Source organism: Juglans microcarpa x Juglans regia, chromosome 3S (genome assembly GCF_004785595.1).
Source record: "Juglans microcarpa x Juglans regia isolate MS1-56 chromosome 3S, Jm3101_v1.0, whole genome shotgun sequence".
NCBI classification, from domain to species: domain Eukaryota; kingdom Viridiplantae; phylum Streptophyta; class Magnoliopsida; order Fagales; family Juglandaceae; genus Juglans; species Juglans microcarpa x Juglans regia.
Window position 1 is genome coordinate 25728795 of NC_054599.1, and position 17684 is coordinate 25746478.

A 17684-nucleotide genomic window follows, 5' to 3' on the forward strand; every position below is an offset into this window, starting at 1 on the left:
TTTTTTATAGAAATTTAAAAAAATTATAATGATGAGATGAGATAAAATAAAATAATTTCACTATCCAAACAGGGTCTTAATTAATTCATTACTAGAAGATCCTCTTGAAGAATTTAAGTCAGTCTTAATTCAACACACTATTTATCTTCCTTATAATTTTATGATTCAAATATGTTTTTATAAAAATACACTAAATATTTGGGAAAAAGAAGGGCAAAATGAATACGCCTATTCGAGGAGGACAGGTGGTGGAAAGAGACTAGAAGACGCAATTGCTGATTATTGGAGAATGGGACAGCACAACAAACACAACACCCCACCACGTTGTGTTGTAAGTCTAACCAATCTATCGTCTTTTGATTTGTTTTGAATTATTATTATTTGTTTAAAAAAAAAATGAGAACATAAACTATTTTAATTATGGACTAAAAGGAATGCCGTTTTGTTGACGTGTGCCTCTCATTGCCTTCTCTCCAAATAACATATACTACCGGACGTGGAGACTAGTGTCAGAGCGCAGTGTAACTAAGAGAAGCCATTCCATTTATGGCGGGTTGAGAGCTTGGGCTGGATGATACAGAACTCTAAAGGCAAGTCCCTCAAGAGCTTGATCTATAAGCGGACGTTTGCAGCTTCGGTTTATGCTATTTGTAATTGAAATTCAGAGACACATTCCGTTCAATTTTCGTGTGGTTGGGTAAGACTTGTTTTCAGAAGTACTAAGCCATAATTGAAATTCATGCTACTCGAGACGATCTAAGTATGTTGATAGCCAGTCTGAAATGGACTCGAAATGCCCAATTCTGAGGAAAACTACTTGTACAAGTTCCACACAACCCTTTGAAAACAGTTAGACCCATTCCAAAAAAAAAATAATTTTTTTTTTTTTTTCAAAAGACTTGCACGAAACTCGTATCTAGTATTACTCGAAACAAAATTTGACTTCGTGAGAGAGAGAGAGCAACCCCAAGTGTAGTACAATAAGGATACCATCAAGAGAGAAGAAGCTATGAGTGCAATTAAATTCTTTTAAGTGCAACAGTGAGAGATTAACTAATTAACTACCTGTCAAAACATCGCAGAAAAGCCATTACGAAAACTTGTACATATTCTTAATCATGGGCTGAGGTGAGGGAACTCTGATCAGGTCAACTCAGTCTTATGAGGACTAGCCGTCACAGTTTTGAGCAGGATGAAGCATCTCAATTTGCAGCCATGAGCAATAGAGCATGTTCAGTAATGGAAGCTTTGGATTTTTTTACTCATCAAGGACAAATTATGAACATGTTTATTCCAGCAAGTAAATAGCAACTCAGGATTAATGAACAAAATCAAGGTGGACCTGACACGCCCGGGAAGAGTTGCGATATTTTATTGAAAAGATCCATGACCTAGAATCAAAAAGGATAAAACAATGTGATACATATAAGTTTATATTTGTTGTAAGAAATAAAGACAAATCCTGGACAAGGAAAAATATATTAAGCATAAAATTCATGTAGAGAAAGGTTGGCCATACCTCCTTGTCATTTTGATATTTCGCAATGCTAAGTGGGTTTTGTGAACACTGGAAAAGCAATGTAATGTCAAGATATTTGGTATTAAAGTATAAATAAGTGCTTCAGAGTAGGACATACATCCATGATTGCTGCTTGAATTCTTGGGTTTTGAAATGCCAATGTAAGTTCAGGGTCGCCCATAATTTTAGCAAGGGTTTCTTCAGGTGAAAGCCCAATTTGATCTGCCAAATGTAAAATAAAGCCAAATCATGTTAATCCATATTCCATATTAGCCTTATCCATATCCAGCACTGTAGCCATGTTTAACAATATAGATCTATATACTATGTCGTAATTCTACATTGAACAGTCAAAAACCATAAGTTGACATATAAGGACCCCACGTTAGCTAACAGATAGATCCATGGGGATCACAATCATGTTATCATAAGGGAAAATGGGATCAGCAATCATTCTTATAATTTAATCATTCTTGTCATTAGTCTCAAATGCCTTCAGATTCCCAAGATATTAGCAATATAATTTTAAATGATACAAGCAGTTCATTTCAGGATTAGACACAGTGGAATTTAATCATTCTTGTCATTAGTCTCAAATGCCTTTGGATTCCCAAGATATTATCCATATGATTTTAAATGATACAAGCCGACCTGCGCACTTTAATAAGAATGAAAAGACAAAATAACCCAAGTAAAGTGGATATAAGGACAGAGGTTTGCAACTTTGAGGGAAAAATCTAAGTAATTAAAAACTAACAGATCTCAAATGGAAATTTCCGTCATTTATGTAGTCAACAAAGAACACCAAAAGACTTGACATATTCTGCATGGTACTGAACAATCCATCGCTAGGTTCAGGTACATTATCAATTACAGCAAAAAAGAAAATAGAAAAAAAAGAACCAGAAGATAAAAACTCAATCATAGAACCACTATTTGACTCAAATTTGCTCTAAATTTAAAATGCATCCTCGCTTATCCAAATGTATGAAACATTGAAAAATAAAGCAGAGTAGTAGTTCAATTCAAACCTACCAAACTGCTGCTTAACCTCAGGGCTGTTAAGATCGAAATCTTTAAAAGAATCCATCAATCCCTTGTCCCACTCGCCCTTTCCACCCATCATGTTGTTTCTGTTAACAGTATCAAGAATGAAAAAGAATTTAAGAACCATCACAAATTGCCAAGATTGTAGGTTATCAGATTCTAACAAGAAAACAGAGAACTGCAGCCTGTGGGGACAAAAGGGGAAAAATTAATAATAAGACAGCAATAAATATGAAAAAATCACAAATTTGATAACTAAGGCATATTTCATTCACAACATTAGTATAGATACTACAGGATGTCGAGAGCACTTCTTCAGAAAATCAATGCATCCCTAAGCAGCAGTCTCACAACAGGGTAAAAAATATACAAGGTAAAAAAAAAATGTCTTACATCATCTCCTCAAGTTGTTGCCGGTATTGTGGATTTTGTAGCATCCCTATTGCACAATATACACGGGAGTTGTCAATTAATTAATGACTCAGAAAAAATTTGCATAAAACAACTAGACTCGTGAGCCCTTGATTGGACTGCAACAAAATAATTTCTAGCCCACACACTATGTAAAGCATGCTAATAATACATTCCACCAACGACATAAAATAAATTATTTACTTGCAATGAAAAGAAAATGGAACTGTACAAAAAGAGATCAGATATTCGATGGCACAAGGTTGATAATGATGCGGAAATACTTGAACAAAGATATAGACATAAGTTATGCCAACAAATTCAGGCTCTAATCTTTTCTTGCCACAACCAACTTCTAAGATGCTTTTTTTTTTTTTTATAGGTAAAAGTATATTTTATTGAAGTAAAGATAGTAACAGAGTACACCAGAAGTATACAAACAGATCAAGAAACACCAACTTCTAAGATGCTAAACTTGGAAATCCTTTTATGTACATCCTAATTATATTATATATGTTATTCCAGAATCGCTTCATGCCACTTTCATGAAAGGAGGAGGAGGGGGAATGGGTTGGGAAAGGTAAGAAAGTGACACTATTGATTTATTTATTCCTGCCTGGGAATATCTAATAGACTTACATTTGAAGGTTTCAGGATTCCTCAACTCCTCAGGTAAATGACTGCAGATAATATAAAGAGAATCAACTTCTGTAAGTTCAAAAACCAATAATACGGATAGATGCTAGAGCCATAGCATAAAATGTTAATAACTTCCACATTAGGAAAATTAATTATTCTAACAACAATTCTAACTTTTTTCAAGAGAGGCTTAGTCAAACCAATGTGACAACAATGAAACAAGATCAATGACATATTTCGTGCAAAGAGAGAGAATTAGATGAAAAGAATAAATAAGATGTCCCAGAAAGGATGGGAAACCCAACTATTTCGCATTCAATGCATTGCGATATTAGAACAGCACACCTTGGCATAGTAGTATGAAGAATATCACCATGGTGCACTGCCATAGAGCCAACCATCTCAAATAACTAGAAGGTTGAAAAGGTACATATTTGCAGTTTGCACCTTAAGACTGTAGCAAGCATGCCATTTGGATAACCATTACAAACCCAAGTCCATGAAAACTACAAACATTATAATACTTATGAAATATAAATGTAGCCTAGTTATTCCCCCTATGTTGCTAAATAGTACAAATTGTTTAGCATATACAAGAAGAAGAAATGATTAACATATACAATGGGACACAATTCTAATGCAAAGGAAATATACAAAAAGCTACGCCAAACTAAGATGAAAAGTAGCAGCAACGATGCAAGATAATAATTGGAAAGCATAAAATGTTTTTTTTTTTATAAGTAAAAAAAAAGCATAAAATGTTAAATTGACAAAGAACCCATATTACGGATAAACAATCTTTTGCACTGTTGGATCTTCCATCATTTTCTCCAAAGCTTCCACTGATAAGATAGGTTTTCCTATACAAATATAAACAAGAAATGCTTAGCATGTCGGATTAAATCTTAAGAAACACCAAAATTGAGAGTAATGTGGCAAAGATGTGTGGTCCAGGACAACATTTGGTCTGACAGGCAATGAGACATGCATTCACAGTATTAATTTGGCTACATCAAGAAAACATACAAACAAACATGTGCCCTCGCAGATAACACATCTGTTAAAACACATCAAATCACCACGAAAAGCAATAGAATGTGGATACATTTCAATAAGTAATGGGAAAAACTCGTTAGGGTGCAACCTAGTAGTCAAAGGGCAGGCTTAGGATAAACTGCAGACCCAGATATCTAGGATTAGAATCCACACTCTTGAATTATATAATACACGATTTTGATGGGTGGGGTTGCATATCTGGGGTTTACTCTGCAGTGATGGTCCAAAGGGACCTACTTTGCTCAGGTTCCACATCATCCAAAAAAATGTAATGGGAAAAAATACAACTATTTGAAATGATCATAGACAATGATCAATTTATTTTCACGCTTTTCTCAGTGAGATTTCTTTCCCAGTGGAAAGTTTTGTGCTTAATAATATCATTTACTTATATAAAAAAAAAAAAAAAAAAGTTTTGTGCTTAATAAGTGGAGCTAAAGAATGTCTCCTATTGCTCTATTTCTTGCCTTTTTCGACTACTTATTTCTATTACTTACAATTGTCAACAAAGACAACCTCTGTCCTACATTTCTATTTTTTTTTTTTTTTTGATAAGAAAATTACCACAAAGCACGAAAGAGGGCTAGCACTCAAGAATATGCAACTCATGAGAACTTTGGATAGCATAAGGCAAAATAAGATAAGAAAGTTTAGCAAAGTTCAAGCCCAATCTAGGAGAGATATGATAATAAGGGCCCTCTTGGGACATTGCAGAGTTCAATCCTGAATAACAACACCAATATGCACTTGAAAAAGCGTAAGCAAACAACCAATTCTATTGCAAGTATACAATTTGGAAGTGGCATCCCTGTCCATTTTTTATGCCCAAATAGCTAACAGAGCTTGAATTGGCTTTTTATCCTAATAGTATTAAATGAAAAGCTTGAAATTACCAAAAGATCTCCACAAGGTCAGGATTTAAAAATCCTATAAACACGATCCTTTTATTTGCAAGTCTCACTGACTGAATTAATATATTTGTTACCACAAAAAAGGTGATGGCTGTGATGCCTTTGTAAGAGTGTCGATGAAAGCAATGGTGATTAAATGGTGCTAGTACAGCACATCCAGTTCTAAGAACTAGCAAGTACTTGCAAAATAGCCATAGTTGTGACATGGTGATGGTGATGGCAACATGGTGGGGTGGCAATAAAGGTATTTGTAGTAGCAGTGATGAGAGCCAAGAATGGATATGATGGCTGCAGAGGTTGTGGCATTGGCAGCATGCTGCTATTGGTGGGTTGACGAAGGTGAGATATATGACAAGTGCGATTTGTAAAATTTCAAAAATGATTTTTTTTTAATAATTAATCACTTCATAAATAAAATTTTAACCGAGAATATCCTTTAAAATCCCCAATTGTAATAAATCCGGATTGTCAAAATCCCAGCTTTTGCTAACACAAAGGAAGGCAAATTGGCATTCAGAAATCACATGTTGCACCAATGGAATTGAAATCAAAATAGAAAAGCCACTGGAAACTCATCTAATTGGTTCAAGAGATGCCAAAACTGTCTACCGATTAAAATGAGGAGAGAGAGAGAGAGAGATGCCAAACGGTCAAATGTTTGAACCATGAATGTGAAGATTGATTTTTAAGATAAACTGATGCATAATTTTTCAGGTTCCTATATTTTGGGTTGTTACACATTTTCAATCGCCACCAAGTTTCTCAAATCAAATAGTGCTTCTAATAACTCCAATGCCTAAGATATTACATTCTGAAACTAATAGAAATACTTTCAAATATAATAAAACTATGCAGCACAACTTGTGAGCAAATTTCTTATTGAACTCTTAACGAATTGAATCGATTCTTTAATGATGGCTTGGGCAATTTCTGACGCGAGATACTTTAATCTAGAACAACCATCCATCAGAACAAGAGAGGGATCTTGAACTAAGATATAGTTTATAGAAGCTGACGAACTCATCTACATTTTTTTTTTTGGGTAACGAACTCATCTACATATTATAAGTAAAACAGGGGCTCAATATAGATTTAAGAGATCACACTTGTTATCAGACGCTAACAGAAACCAAATAATAAACCAAGGAGACAAAGCATATAATAAGGAACTGAAAATGGTTGGGTTGCTATCAAAGTGGTAATAATGAGAATACAATTGTTTACTTACGAGAAGATGGGGAGCCCTCAGAACCAGGAGAGGTACCAGTAGATTTCGACCATTGGGAACCATCCACGGGCTTCAAAGCAGCTCCATTTTGTGAAACCTTCTGACATGCACATATAGTTAAAACTTAAAACGTAACTCAAGCCACCACAGCCTTGTCCGAAAGCTCAACAGAAAAAACTTACCGCCTCAGCAGTCTGAATGTCCTCAGATGAACTTGTTCCAGTAACATCTTTAAAGCTTTCATAAGGACTTTTTTGCTCAGCTTCTTCAGGAGAAACATCTACAAAAGCTGTCAGGACAAGTTACATTATAATTCTAACAGGACAAACTTAAAGAAAGCTTGTAAGTATCCAAACATACAGCAAATTGACATGTCTTGACTGAAATGCAGTGTGTGTGTGTGTGAGTTTGAAAAAAATTATGTTCTTTCTCAAAGGAAAGAAATGCGCAAGGCATTGACAAGGATGTCTTCATGTGCCTCTATAAAGCCTAGACTATATCATGTTTATAGAGAGGGCAAGTAAATATATATATATATATATATATATTTGATGTCCATTAAAAAAGAAGCAGCAGAAGAGTAACCTGTGCCAGTGGTGAAGGATACAAGTGACCAAGATTTGGAGAATATTTGGAAAATTTCATGATCCATTCCACATTCAAAGTCAAACTGTTAAAACACTGACCACATACATATGTAAAACATATTTTGCAGTTGTTGTTGCTATTACTTATATTGTCTGACAACATATTACTTATGTCGTTGTGGATTCTACTGTATAAAGGAAAATAAGGTCTAACGGACTCCATAATAATCAATTAGGATATCTTGAACACAAGCAATCACCGTCTGTTTTGGAAACCTTGTGATTGGTATAGAACGAGAAATTCATCTTGGGAGTTACTGTTATACCTTAACTGAAACTAGAGCATGGTTTCCTTCAATCAACAAGATAGCATAGCCAGAGGTAGCAAAAGGTAAAATTCAAAATATAAGTTGTATAGTTTCATTATAAATCTCAACTCTACTGTACTAGTGAGCTGACAATGGCTCGGCATACTCCAAGCAGTTTTTTTTTTATTTTTTTTATTTTGCTGGGCACTGATACAAACAGCAGGTATATTTGTTTTCTCATCTATTGACTCAAATAGCCCCAGTATGTGTATGGGATTTCAGACTTAAGGAGCTCATCCTGTTATTTCAGCAAGCATAGAACTACCACTATTTACAACAATTTTTCAAATTCTGAATTCAGATAGGACATCAATCACTACAAAAGCAGGGCTCAACATTTTGATGTTTGAAGATGTTCAACGAGTTAAAAGTACCAAATATAGATTTAGAGGATTGTTAACTTCTACCTAAGAGTAAGACACATTTTATAGATCCATAAGAAATTCTAAATTATGGAGGAACCTACTAAAAGTATTTCAAATATAAAAACTTTTACTGAGTAATTTCAATATAAACATTTTTTTAATCAGTAAATAAGAATTTTATTGAAAATAGGTGAAGCCAAGTATACAGGACATATAAAAACTTCAATATAAACATAAGGTAGAATAAAATAAAGAAGAATTATATATCTAACAGAACCAACATCTTAAAAAGGCTCGCACAAATTATATTTAAGTTTTAACCTATAAGAGATACATGCCCCATGGTGTGAAAATCATGAAGCAGAAATACATTCTTTTATGGAATTGGAAATTATGGCTAATAACTTTATTTACCAAGTTTCTTTGATTCCTCCTTCACTTCTGTTTCCTCTTTGACAACAGTTGCCGGTGCAGCGTCTACATTCGTTGCAGGTACATCCACTGTAACAGCAGGTTCAGATGTGGCTGGAGTAGGTGAGGTAGAAAACCCTGGTGTTGAAGGCATAGGAAATGGAAACGGTGATCCCGAAGAAAAAGATGCATTGTTGAATTGGTTATTTTGAGAATTCATCTGTCCCATCAATGTCTTGAAAGCTTGTTGCATTGCATATTTCTGAAAGAATAAGCATATATTTTATAAAGATTAGGCAATATGTGGAAAGAGTGCAGGTGGAATTCTGTAACTGCCATCAAAGATCTGAAGCTAAGTACTTATAAAAAAAATAAAAAATAAAAGGATCTGAAGCTAAGTCAACAGAAGAAGAGATGATACAATGGTACAAAAAGCTCAAAACTAATAGAAATAGACACAAGAAAACAAGATACCTGATATCTGTTAAATTTGTGATATATAATAAATATAAATGCACTGTGGGCAAGCATTTGTCGTAATGGTCAAAATCTAATTGCAACTGTAGGATTGAAGTCCATATCCAAGTGCAATGGTGCGAGGGTTTGCGAGACATTGTAATCCTCATACAGCTGATATTAAATCCAATCTCCTGCAGATGTATACATAAGTACCACATATGCGCACACGCATGCAGACCACACCATCACAAAACCTCCCCCCTCCCCAAAACACCACAAGATGAACAAGGTCAAGATTTACTTGCCACTTGTGTGCACGTGTGTGAATTGGGAATGTTGAAGTACATAATTCAGGAGCTAAGGTCCAGGTGTTGAAGTCCTAATTCATAATCTAGTAAGCTTGCAATTTCTCTTTCTTGCTACACAGTTTCAAGATAGTCAGCAAATGTATACATATATATATATATTGATGTTGGGGAACCTCTCCAAGGCAGGGCCCTTCGCGCCCACCCCTGTAGAGTAAACCTCGGTCCCATGCACCGCACCCTCAGAAGTTTCCCTACACGGAACTAGTTAAATCGCTGGCTTTTCACCAGAAGGTGTGGCCCTAAAGGATTGTTTGCACCCATGAGGTGTTAAACCTTAGACCTTGAAGGGAATGATACCCCAAGACCAAGGCCTTCACCACTTGGTGTTAAATTTATTTATTAATTTATTATTATTATTTTTTTTTAAGTAATCACTTTAGGTTAAATTTTTTTCATCAATCCAATGCTCAGTTTGAGTTATGGTTAAAAAGTAAAAAAATGAATTAAAATCGCGGGTTTTGAAAGAGTAGAACTCGGCTATGCATCATTAGAGCTTAAATTTCACAGCTCGCTTTTTCTATTTGATTGATGAAAAAGAGGAAAATCTTGGACGTGTCAAGTCTTCCCCTCTCATTTCTTCCATCTAAATAGATCACTCATCTCCTTAAGTACTTTTTTCATCAGATATATTATCCACCAAAGCACGTCTCTCTCTCTCTCTCTCTCTCTCTCTCTCTCTCTTTTAATAACCGAGGGTGTCCGGGCCAGCTTGCGCGCACCTCGACTAATCCCACGGGACCTTGAAGTTAACGACCAAGTAAACCTCCAGTGGCCCTAAGGGGACTTGAACTGGTGACCATTGGGGAGCAAACCCAAGGCCGGACCAACGCACGTCTCTCTCACTGGGTGCATATGCCATCCCAGATTTTTCAAGAAAATTAGCCTGGAAGAAACAAACACCTTGTCATGGAAAAATTACTGTGACACAAAACTCTTTTAGGTAACAATTAACCGGAATTTGGCTATAGAACTTTCCTCACTAAGTCAAATACTAAGCACACATGTATTAATGTTGGTTCTTCATCGCCCCAAACCAAAGTCTACTGTTCTCAAGCATCAACTATAGCAAAATATTATATTTAAAAAAAATAATTCCTTGAAAAAATTGGTCTTCCATGGCTATAATACAAATTCTCTTCAAAAGTGAAAAGGGAGCCACTTCTTCATGCCACCTTCTTTTTCTCCTAAAAAAAAATTATTTTTCATCCCCAAACTTCAATCCTACAAAACCTGACGACTCTCAACATATATGTGTTTGTTCCACAATGAATGTCAAACATTCGGCATTGGCATTATTTTTGTTTTCATTCTAGACTGGACAATGGCTCTGCTATGTTGACTCTGTATCATTCTTAGCTGCAACAGTAACTCTACATTAATAGGCTAAATAATTTATTCAGCAAAGAGTTTGGCATAGAGTGGGAGCTTGGCATGGTAAAAGAATGTTCCAATGGATATCCATTGCAGTTGACCCGCTTGCACACCACCTAAAAGAAGATCGAGAAAGAGGTGTACTACATATTGTTCTTCAATAACAAGGCATTAAGGTCTCTCAAAGTAGAGAAAGATATGTATCAGGGAAGATATCTTTTACATTCAGTTTGGCTTTTTTTTTTTTTTTTAATTATTATTTTTATTGGCACCAGGTGTCCAGAACAGCATCCCGACAAATATGACGTCGACTTGTTACAATTCCAGCTATTACAATCCATTTTTATGTTTGGTACGTCTTTAGCCGTGATGTATTGCTGAGGTGTAGTACACAATTTCTAGGGACCATCGGACTAAGGGATTTCCCCCTTGAATTACCCGAGGTGCACTTGCGGATAACTCCTTGCCGAGGGCCTGTGCACCCCAGAGATTAGTCGAGATATAAATATTGATGAGAGATAGTTTTACAAGAATTTTGTAGCCATTAATGCTTAAGGCTTATTGATGCTACTCTTTTTATGGTGTGATGACACGCCAACCCTAGATGATGGCTACGATAACCATGCTTGATGCCACATCTTCCTATTCTCTTTCATTTTTTCCCAATTTCTGAAAATTTGAAATCTTGCAACCAGACTTTGATTTCCCGCCATAAGAAATCCAAGACCCATAAGATAAAAAACCTTAACACAAGCCACCTTCTATTATCATCCAAACCCAAATAAAAAACAAAAAACAGATTAATTTGGTTGTTGAGTTACTATCTGTAGTAAAATCAGCTCCAATTTCTTTTCTCAACTGTTTCCATATGCATCCTTAGTTTTTCCTCAAAAAAGAGGCATCATTTAGAAAGTAGGTCAACATCCTTACCATAAACCCATCTCATGTTTATCCTTGACATTTATTTCCACTCTATAACTCATCAAAACAACCAAAAAATCTAAGTCCCCACCAAAGGCTCAACATTTTCCAAACACTAGATTAAGAGTATGCAACATATGTTCACCAAATAAAAAAATAAGATGAATATAAGAAACATTTTTTAACAATTTTTTTTTTTTACTTAAATAAAATAAGGGAAAACATTTATGAATAATTGGTAACCGATGTAGATCTGTCTCCCAGAAATATTAGCACAATTTTTGGGGTTTTTTTATAAGTACAATGATAATATTCACGAGCAAAACATCCTAACAAGTATGAAGGGAGTAGACATCAGAAAAACATATGTAGAAAGAATAAAAAGATCAGAAAATCCCAAACAAGCAAAGCAGAAAACAACAAAGTGTTTAAAAGGGTGCGAAACGGAGCATTGATTGGTGATCAGGTGCAATCAATTTATGCCTTTTGAGATCTAAATTGCAATTTAGGGGGATTTGACACAATGTAACTGTGCTCCACCCTAAATTCTAATGTCTTAATTTTCCATTTTAAATAATATCCTACCATTTCCATATTCTACAGCCATAATATGACACAAGATTATGCGAGTGATCCTGCAAAAACATCCTCTAAGTCAGCCCAAAACAAAGTTTATAAGGCAGTTTTTATTCTCAAATTTGAGAGTCCCATTTTATGCTTTCTTGAAATGATACAAACTTTCCTAAAACCTATGAAACGACTATCTAGAGAAAATAATGATAATAGAACAGTAATGAAACAATAAGCATTCCCTAAAATGGCCCATTTGATGACAGATGGTTTCCTTCAAATGTCATGCTCATGACAACAAAAGCATTTAAATGCCGACCTACCTGAAAAATAAAATTCAAAAAAGAAGCATGCCCATACCTTAGAGGAGAGAAACGCTCACCTTTAAGTACGTAGCAACCTGTCATTTAATAAGATTTTTAGAATGTGCAGTAAAGGAAGAGTGGAAAACCATATCGATAAAAGGCTAAGATATTTAATTAAAAAGGGGCAACAGTTCTAGTTCTCACCCATGAAAACAGTGCCGAGAGACCAACACCAACTCCGATCCAAAAGAGAGGCGAACCCCTAGAACACAGTATAAGATAAAAAAGATATGAAAATCATAAGCAGGGAAAACAGCTCAAAAAACCAGATGAACGCCTGCAACGTTAAGATATAAATACAAGTATACGTTAAACTCATTTCCCCAACTTTTTGTTTATAGAACACAAATAGTAAAAAGTAGGGAGAAATAAAGAAAATGAGGTGCACAGTATAATTACACATATGACGGCGATGGCGGTGCTGATGGCTGTGGATTAACGCCAACAGAAGATGTTTCTTGATTTCTCGAGGAAGAAATGTTTGCAAAAGGTCTCACTTCGACCCTCTCTGACATTGTATCACCGCCATAAGCACATATCACTATATCAGTAATACCATTAAGAGAGAGAGAGAGAGAGAGAGAGAGAGAGAGAAGAACTTCTGCCAAGAAGGAAACTTTGAAGCATATACGAACTCAGAATAGTAAATAAAAAATTTAATCGAAATAGGAGACGTTAAGTATCAGTTCGGGTCCGGCAAGTACGCAACAGCAAGAAAAGAGATGAACTTTGTAAGTAATTTGTGCAGTACCCTCCGTTACACGGGCTCGCCATGTAAGCCCAGGGTGGCGGTGCAGACACTTCACTGTCCCACTCCCAGACGGGAAGACACGGGTGAGGGTACGAAATCGGAGTCCGACACCACGCTGAAATTTCGGATACGGCGGCGGCGCTGACGACGCCGTCAGAAACTGATTCGACATCATCATCGAGCAACCTCGATTTAATTTCTTAATAAATCGAAGGTTTGAGCATTCCACCGGTATTCAAGGCGGTTGAATAAATTCCTAGTGAGAGGGAGAGGTAAATAAGGGTTTTCTTCCGAGTTCTCTCCTTTCTTTTATTTTTATTTTTGTGTTTGTTTTTTCTTATTTAGGGCTTTCGCTTCGGCTCATCCTATCCATCAAAAGGATTGTTTTGGGCCCATTTTTTTCGTTTTATTTTCGCCTGAATGTAAGATCCCAAAAAAGGGAAAAAAGAAAAAGAAAAGACGTTTGCTGGCATAATAATTCAAGTTCAATCTGCGTTATGATTTATGAAATCAATATAAAAATAGCCCATGTTTCTTCACATGAACAGTAATTTACTGTTCATATTAATTAGGATGTCATTTTACTTTTATTAAGTGAGATAAATTTACAATTCTATAATTAACGCTAGATGCAGAGATTAAATGAAATAGTTTCATATTAAAATTAAAAATTAAATAAAATATTATTATAATATTATCTTTTAATATTATTATTATTTTAAAATTTAAAAAAATTCAATTAAAATTTAAAAAAAAATGAATTGTTTATATGTGAAAATTTAATAAATTTGTAATGATATGATGAGATGAAACAGTCTTTAAATCTAAACGAGCTCTTTAAAGAAAAATAAAATAGGTTGAGGGGAAAAAAGAAAAATATGTAAGACGCCACCATCTATGAATCTATTCGATATAGAATGCTTGGGAAGAGAAATAACTTCAGTTTTTCATAAGAAGTTGGCATTTCAATCCTGTTGAATCACCCGAAATATCTCCAATGATGAATGTTAAAATAAATTATAATCATCTTCGATAATATAAGAAAATCTTCTCAGTTCCTGGCTTGTATTTTTGTACAGAAATCGATGACGTCTTTGTTGTTTTTTCTACCAATCAGGGCGATACAATAAAAATTAAGAATTTATCTGCTGCCTCCCGTTACTGCAGTCCCCCGGCAGGTGTAAATAGCTGCCTGCCGTCAGAGCTGTGAAAACAAGGACAAGAAATAATGCTAAATCAGAAATGGAAAACTGGAAGAACTCTACAGCCTGCTTGAGAGACATATATATATATATATATACACACACACACACACACATACAGAGAGAGAGAGAGAGAGAGAGGTGGCACAGACCTTTCAAGAAATCCCAAACAAAGTAGTCTAAGCAAAAGGAACTCGTCGTCAACTGCCCATTGCCCTTTAAGAGAGACCCACCCAACAAGCTGGACCTGTAGAAGACAGCATACTTGTAATTAGATTAAAGACAAAAATAATAGATTCAGAAAGGCATCCTAAAGATACATGACCAGTAACCTTTTGCAAGACAACATCAATGAAGATAGAATAATAATGGTCAGCAGTAAAACATGGAATTGAGAGTGGTAACATGATATATTCAACAGCCACCTCGAATGTCCTGGTCATGGAAGCTGTTCATCTTTTTCTACCACCGCGCTCTCTTAAAGAAAAGGGCTAGTGTTTCTCCTACTCCAACATTTTAATATGCCAACGATATATTGCCCTTGAGAAAGCCAGGTTTTCCACTCAGTTTTTGCTTATTGGCAGGAAGCTGGATCTCTCCTGCAATTTTCTCTTTCAGACTGCCAACGGTTTCTTATAAGGACTGCACTGTTATCTCCAGAAGCTGCCCTTTGAGATTTCCTTCCTCAACATTGGGAACAGACACGGAGATACGAATAGGCCCCTGCAAAATTAAAATCAATCTCAATCCCATAAACCATTGAAAAAAAAAAAAAGATATTTGTAGGTTTATAATAGGGAAAAGGGCAAGGACAAAGATTCCACGTACTGGATGTTGAGCAAGAAACTGGTCTTCCGGAATAAGAAAAGAATCATCAAGCTTCTGTCTCTTTGGCTCTGGTTCATCCGGAAGCGGTGGAGGAGCTTCCTCAGGTGGTGGTGGTGGAGGCATTCCTTAAGGCAACGGCGGCGGAGGCAACATAGGCGTGGTAAGTGGGTGTACAGGAAGGGGAACATAAGTTTGGGGAACTGGCATAGGAGCAAACTGTGAACCAGGTGGAGGTGGTACATGCATACTGGGGGCATTCATAGATATTGATGGTGGCATTGAGGGTGGTTGATTGACCACAAGAGATTGCTGTCCAGAAGTCATTGGCATTGAAGGCGAAGGTGGCCGAACCGAAGCAGCCATGGGCATGACTGGTGGCCTGGGTGGGGGGTACAGGAAGCCCAACACTACTTGGAGCAGCATACTGCACCGCGTTTGGAGGCATGCGAGGAAGATTCAAGGCTGTCAGTGAAGATCCTGTCCACGACAATCAAGCAGCTAGCGTCAATCAAGGCCTCCAGCTCAAGTCAATCTTCTATTCATAATTACCGACAATCAAGCCATACTGATTCTGTACCCGTAACTTAAGGCTCCTTGCATGTAGTAAGCTGGCACGTTCATTTTGATTGCCCACATACGTGTATATAAGAGCATTCATTCTCTTCGTAAAAATATAGAGACTTTAATTCAAATAAGGGGATAAAAATACGAAATGGAGACTATCGAAACAAGAAGAATAATCCAATCGATGTGTCCATAAAAGAAATATGAATTTCAGCACATAATAAATCACAAAATCAGAGGGTGTACAACTCCGACCTAAGAACCTCACCCACGAATCCGTCATCATATAAGACTAACAAGAAACTTTCGTTTTTCACAGTTATTTTTTTTTTTTTTTTGTCCTTGCAAACCCTAGAAGAAGCTAGCGAATCTCGGATACGACCGAAAAAAAAGAAGGAACAGAACATATTCACATACCGATTGAGGTTCTTAAGGTGCACAGAGAAGATGAGAGGCAGGGGAGGGGTTATGTCGGGTTAGGGTTCAAAGATCGAAGAACGTTGCGGGTAGATATTCGGTAAGGGCGTAACCGGTCCGGTTTTGGATAAAATTTAAGACTGAATTAGTATGTACCGATTTTTTATTTTTCAAAACCGATTACATACCGGTTATCTTCTTAAACCGGTACATCCGATTTTACCAGTTTCGAGTCCAGTCCGGTCCGATTTTCTAGTTTTTTTAAAATATAAAAAATATATAATATAATGTTACTTCTTATGATAAAATGTTATTAATAATTTAATATATATTATGTTTAAAGCATATGATCAATTTAATTTTCATCTTTAAGATTAAAATTTTATTTTATAAATTATAATAACATTATCTTATATATAATTATATTAATAACATATGATCAAACAAATTGCAAATGTTCATATTTAAAATTAACATTTTATATTATAGTTTATAAATTATAATAAGAAATTATTTCATATATAATATATAATTATATATTATATATAAAACTTATATATATATATTTTTTCCAACCGGTCCGGTCCGGTCCCAGAAACTACGGAACTGAAACCGGACCGATTCTAGCCGGTTTTCATAATATAGGAATCGGTTCCGGACCGGTCCGGTCTGGACCTGACCGATTTTTCAGTTTAAATTTACACCCTTAATAGTAGGTTGTGCAACTCTATCCTGTATGCACCCTTAAAAAGACGCCATAATACGACACCGTATATATGGTGTTTTAGACAGCAAGTCATTTAAACAAGCCTCTGGAGGATGAAGGCAAATTGCAGGAAGGAGGTGGTTTATTGTAACTTATGAATGCCTAGAATGATTTAAGTGTGGTTTGAATAATGAGTTAAGATGAGATGAATTAAGATAAAAGTTGAAAATTAAATAAAATATTATTTTTAATATTATTATTGTTTTAAGATTTAAAAAAATTGAATTATTTATTCTATTTTATGTGAAAAATTAAAAAAAATTATAATGATTAGATGAGATGAAATCAAACACTTCTTATATCCGAACAGAACTCTATGAAAATCACCCATAGCAAAGAAAGCAAGTTTATAAAGAAGAAAATAGGACTGTAATTATTCATTTACAAACTTCATTAATACATCATATAACAAATGGTGGTACTTCCATGGCCCTTTCCTGCTCGTTTGTTAGGTGTGGTAAATCTCCAGACACCACAACAGTCATGAGCTGCGATATTTAGGCTAGTTTGTATTAAAAAAAATCTCTTATTTAATCATTATAATTTTTTCAATTTTTATG

At 35.5% G+C, this 17684-nt stretch overlaps 1 protein-coding gene and 1 long non-coding RNA gene across 7 annotated transcripts; both read right to left on the reverse strand.

Annotated features, from left to right (window-relative positions):
- Window positions 1–976: 976 nt before the first annotated feature.
- On the reverse strand, window positions 977–13721 carry LOC121257653 (protein TIC 40, chloroplastic-like). 6 transcript variants are annotated; one of them, XM_041158783.1, is made up of 14 exons: window positions 13348–13721; window positions 12996–13104; window positions 12741–12798; window positions 12614–12631; window positions 8546–8804; window positions 6994–7100; window positions 6812–6908; window positions 4404–4476; window positions 3617–3657; window positions 2960–3005; window positions 2555–2652; window positions 1638–1741; window positions 1520–1567; window positions 977–1391 (listed from the first exon to the last, which is right to left on the reverse strand). In XM_041158783.1, the coding sequence occupies exons 1-14, from the start codon at window positions 13523–13525 to the stop codon at window positions 1332–1334; spliced, it is 1296 nt and encodes a 431-aa protein (XP_041014717.1). In that variant the 5' UTR covers window positions 13526–13721; the 3' UTR covers window positions 977–1331. The 6 variants fall into 6 exon arrangements, with proteins under 6 accessions (XP_041014717.1, XP_041014713.1, XP_041014711.1 ...); XM_041158779.1 differs by having other exon boundaries at window positions 6812–6911; window positions 6994–7091; window positions 12996–13137; window positions 13348–13719; XM_041158777.1 differs by having other exon boundaries at window positions 6812–6911; window positions 12996–13137; window positions 13348–13719.
- A 547-nt stretch (window positions 13722–14268) lies between these two features.
- On the reverse strand, window positions 14269–15863 carry LOC121256897. Its single transcript, XR_005939126.1, has 3 exons — window positions 15378–15863; window positions 14975–15272; window positions 14269–14551 (listed from the first exon to the last, which is right to left on the reverse strand). It is a non-coding gene; the product is annotated as an uncharacterized LOC121256897 (long non-coding RNA).
- Window positions 15864–17684: the final 1821 nt, after the last annotated feature.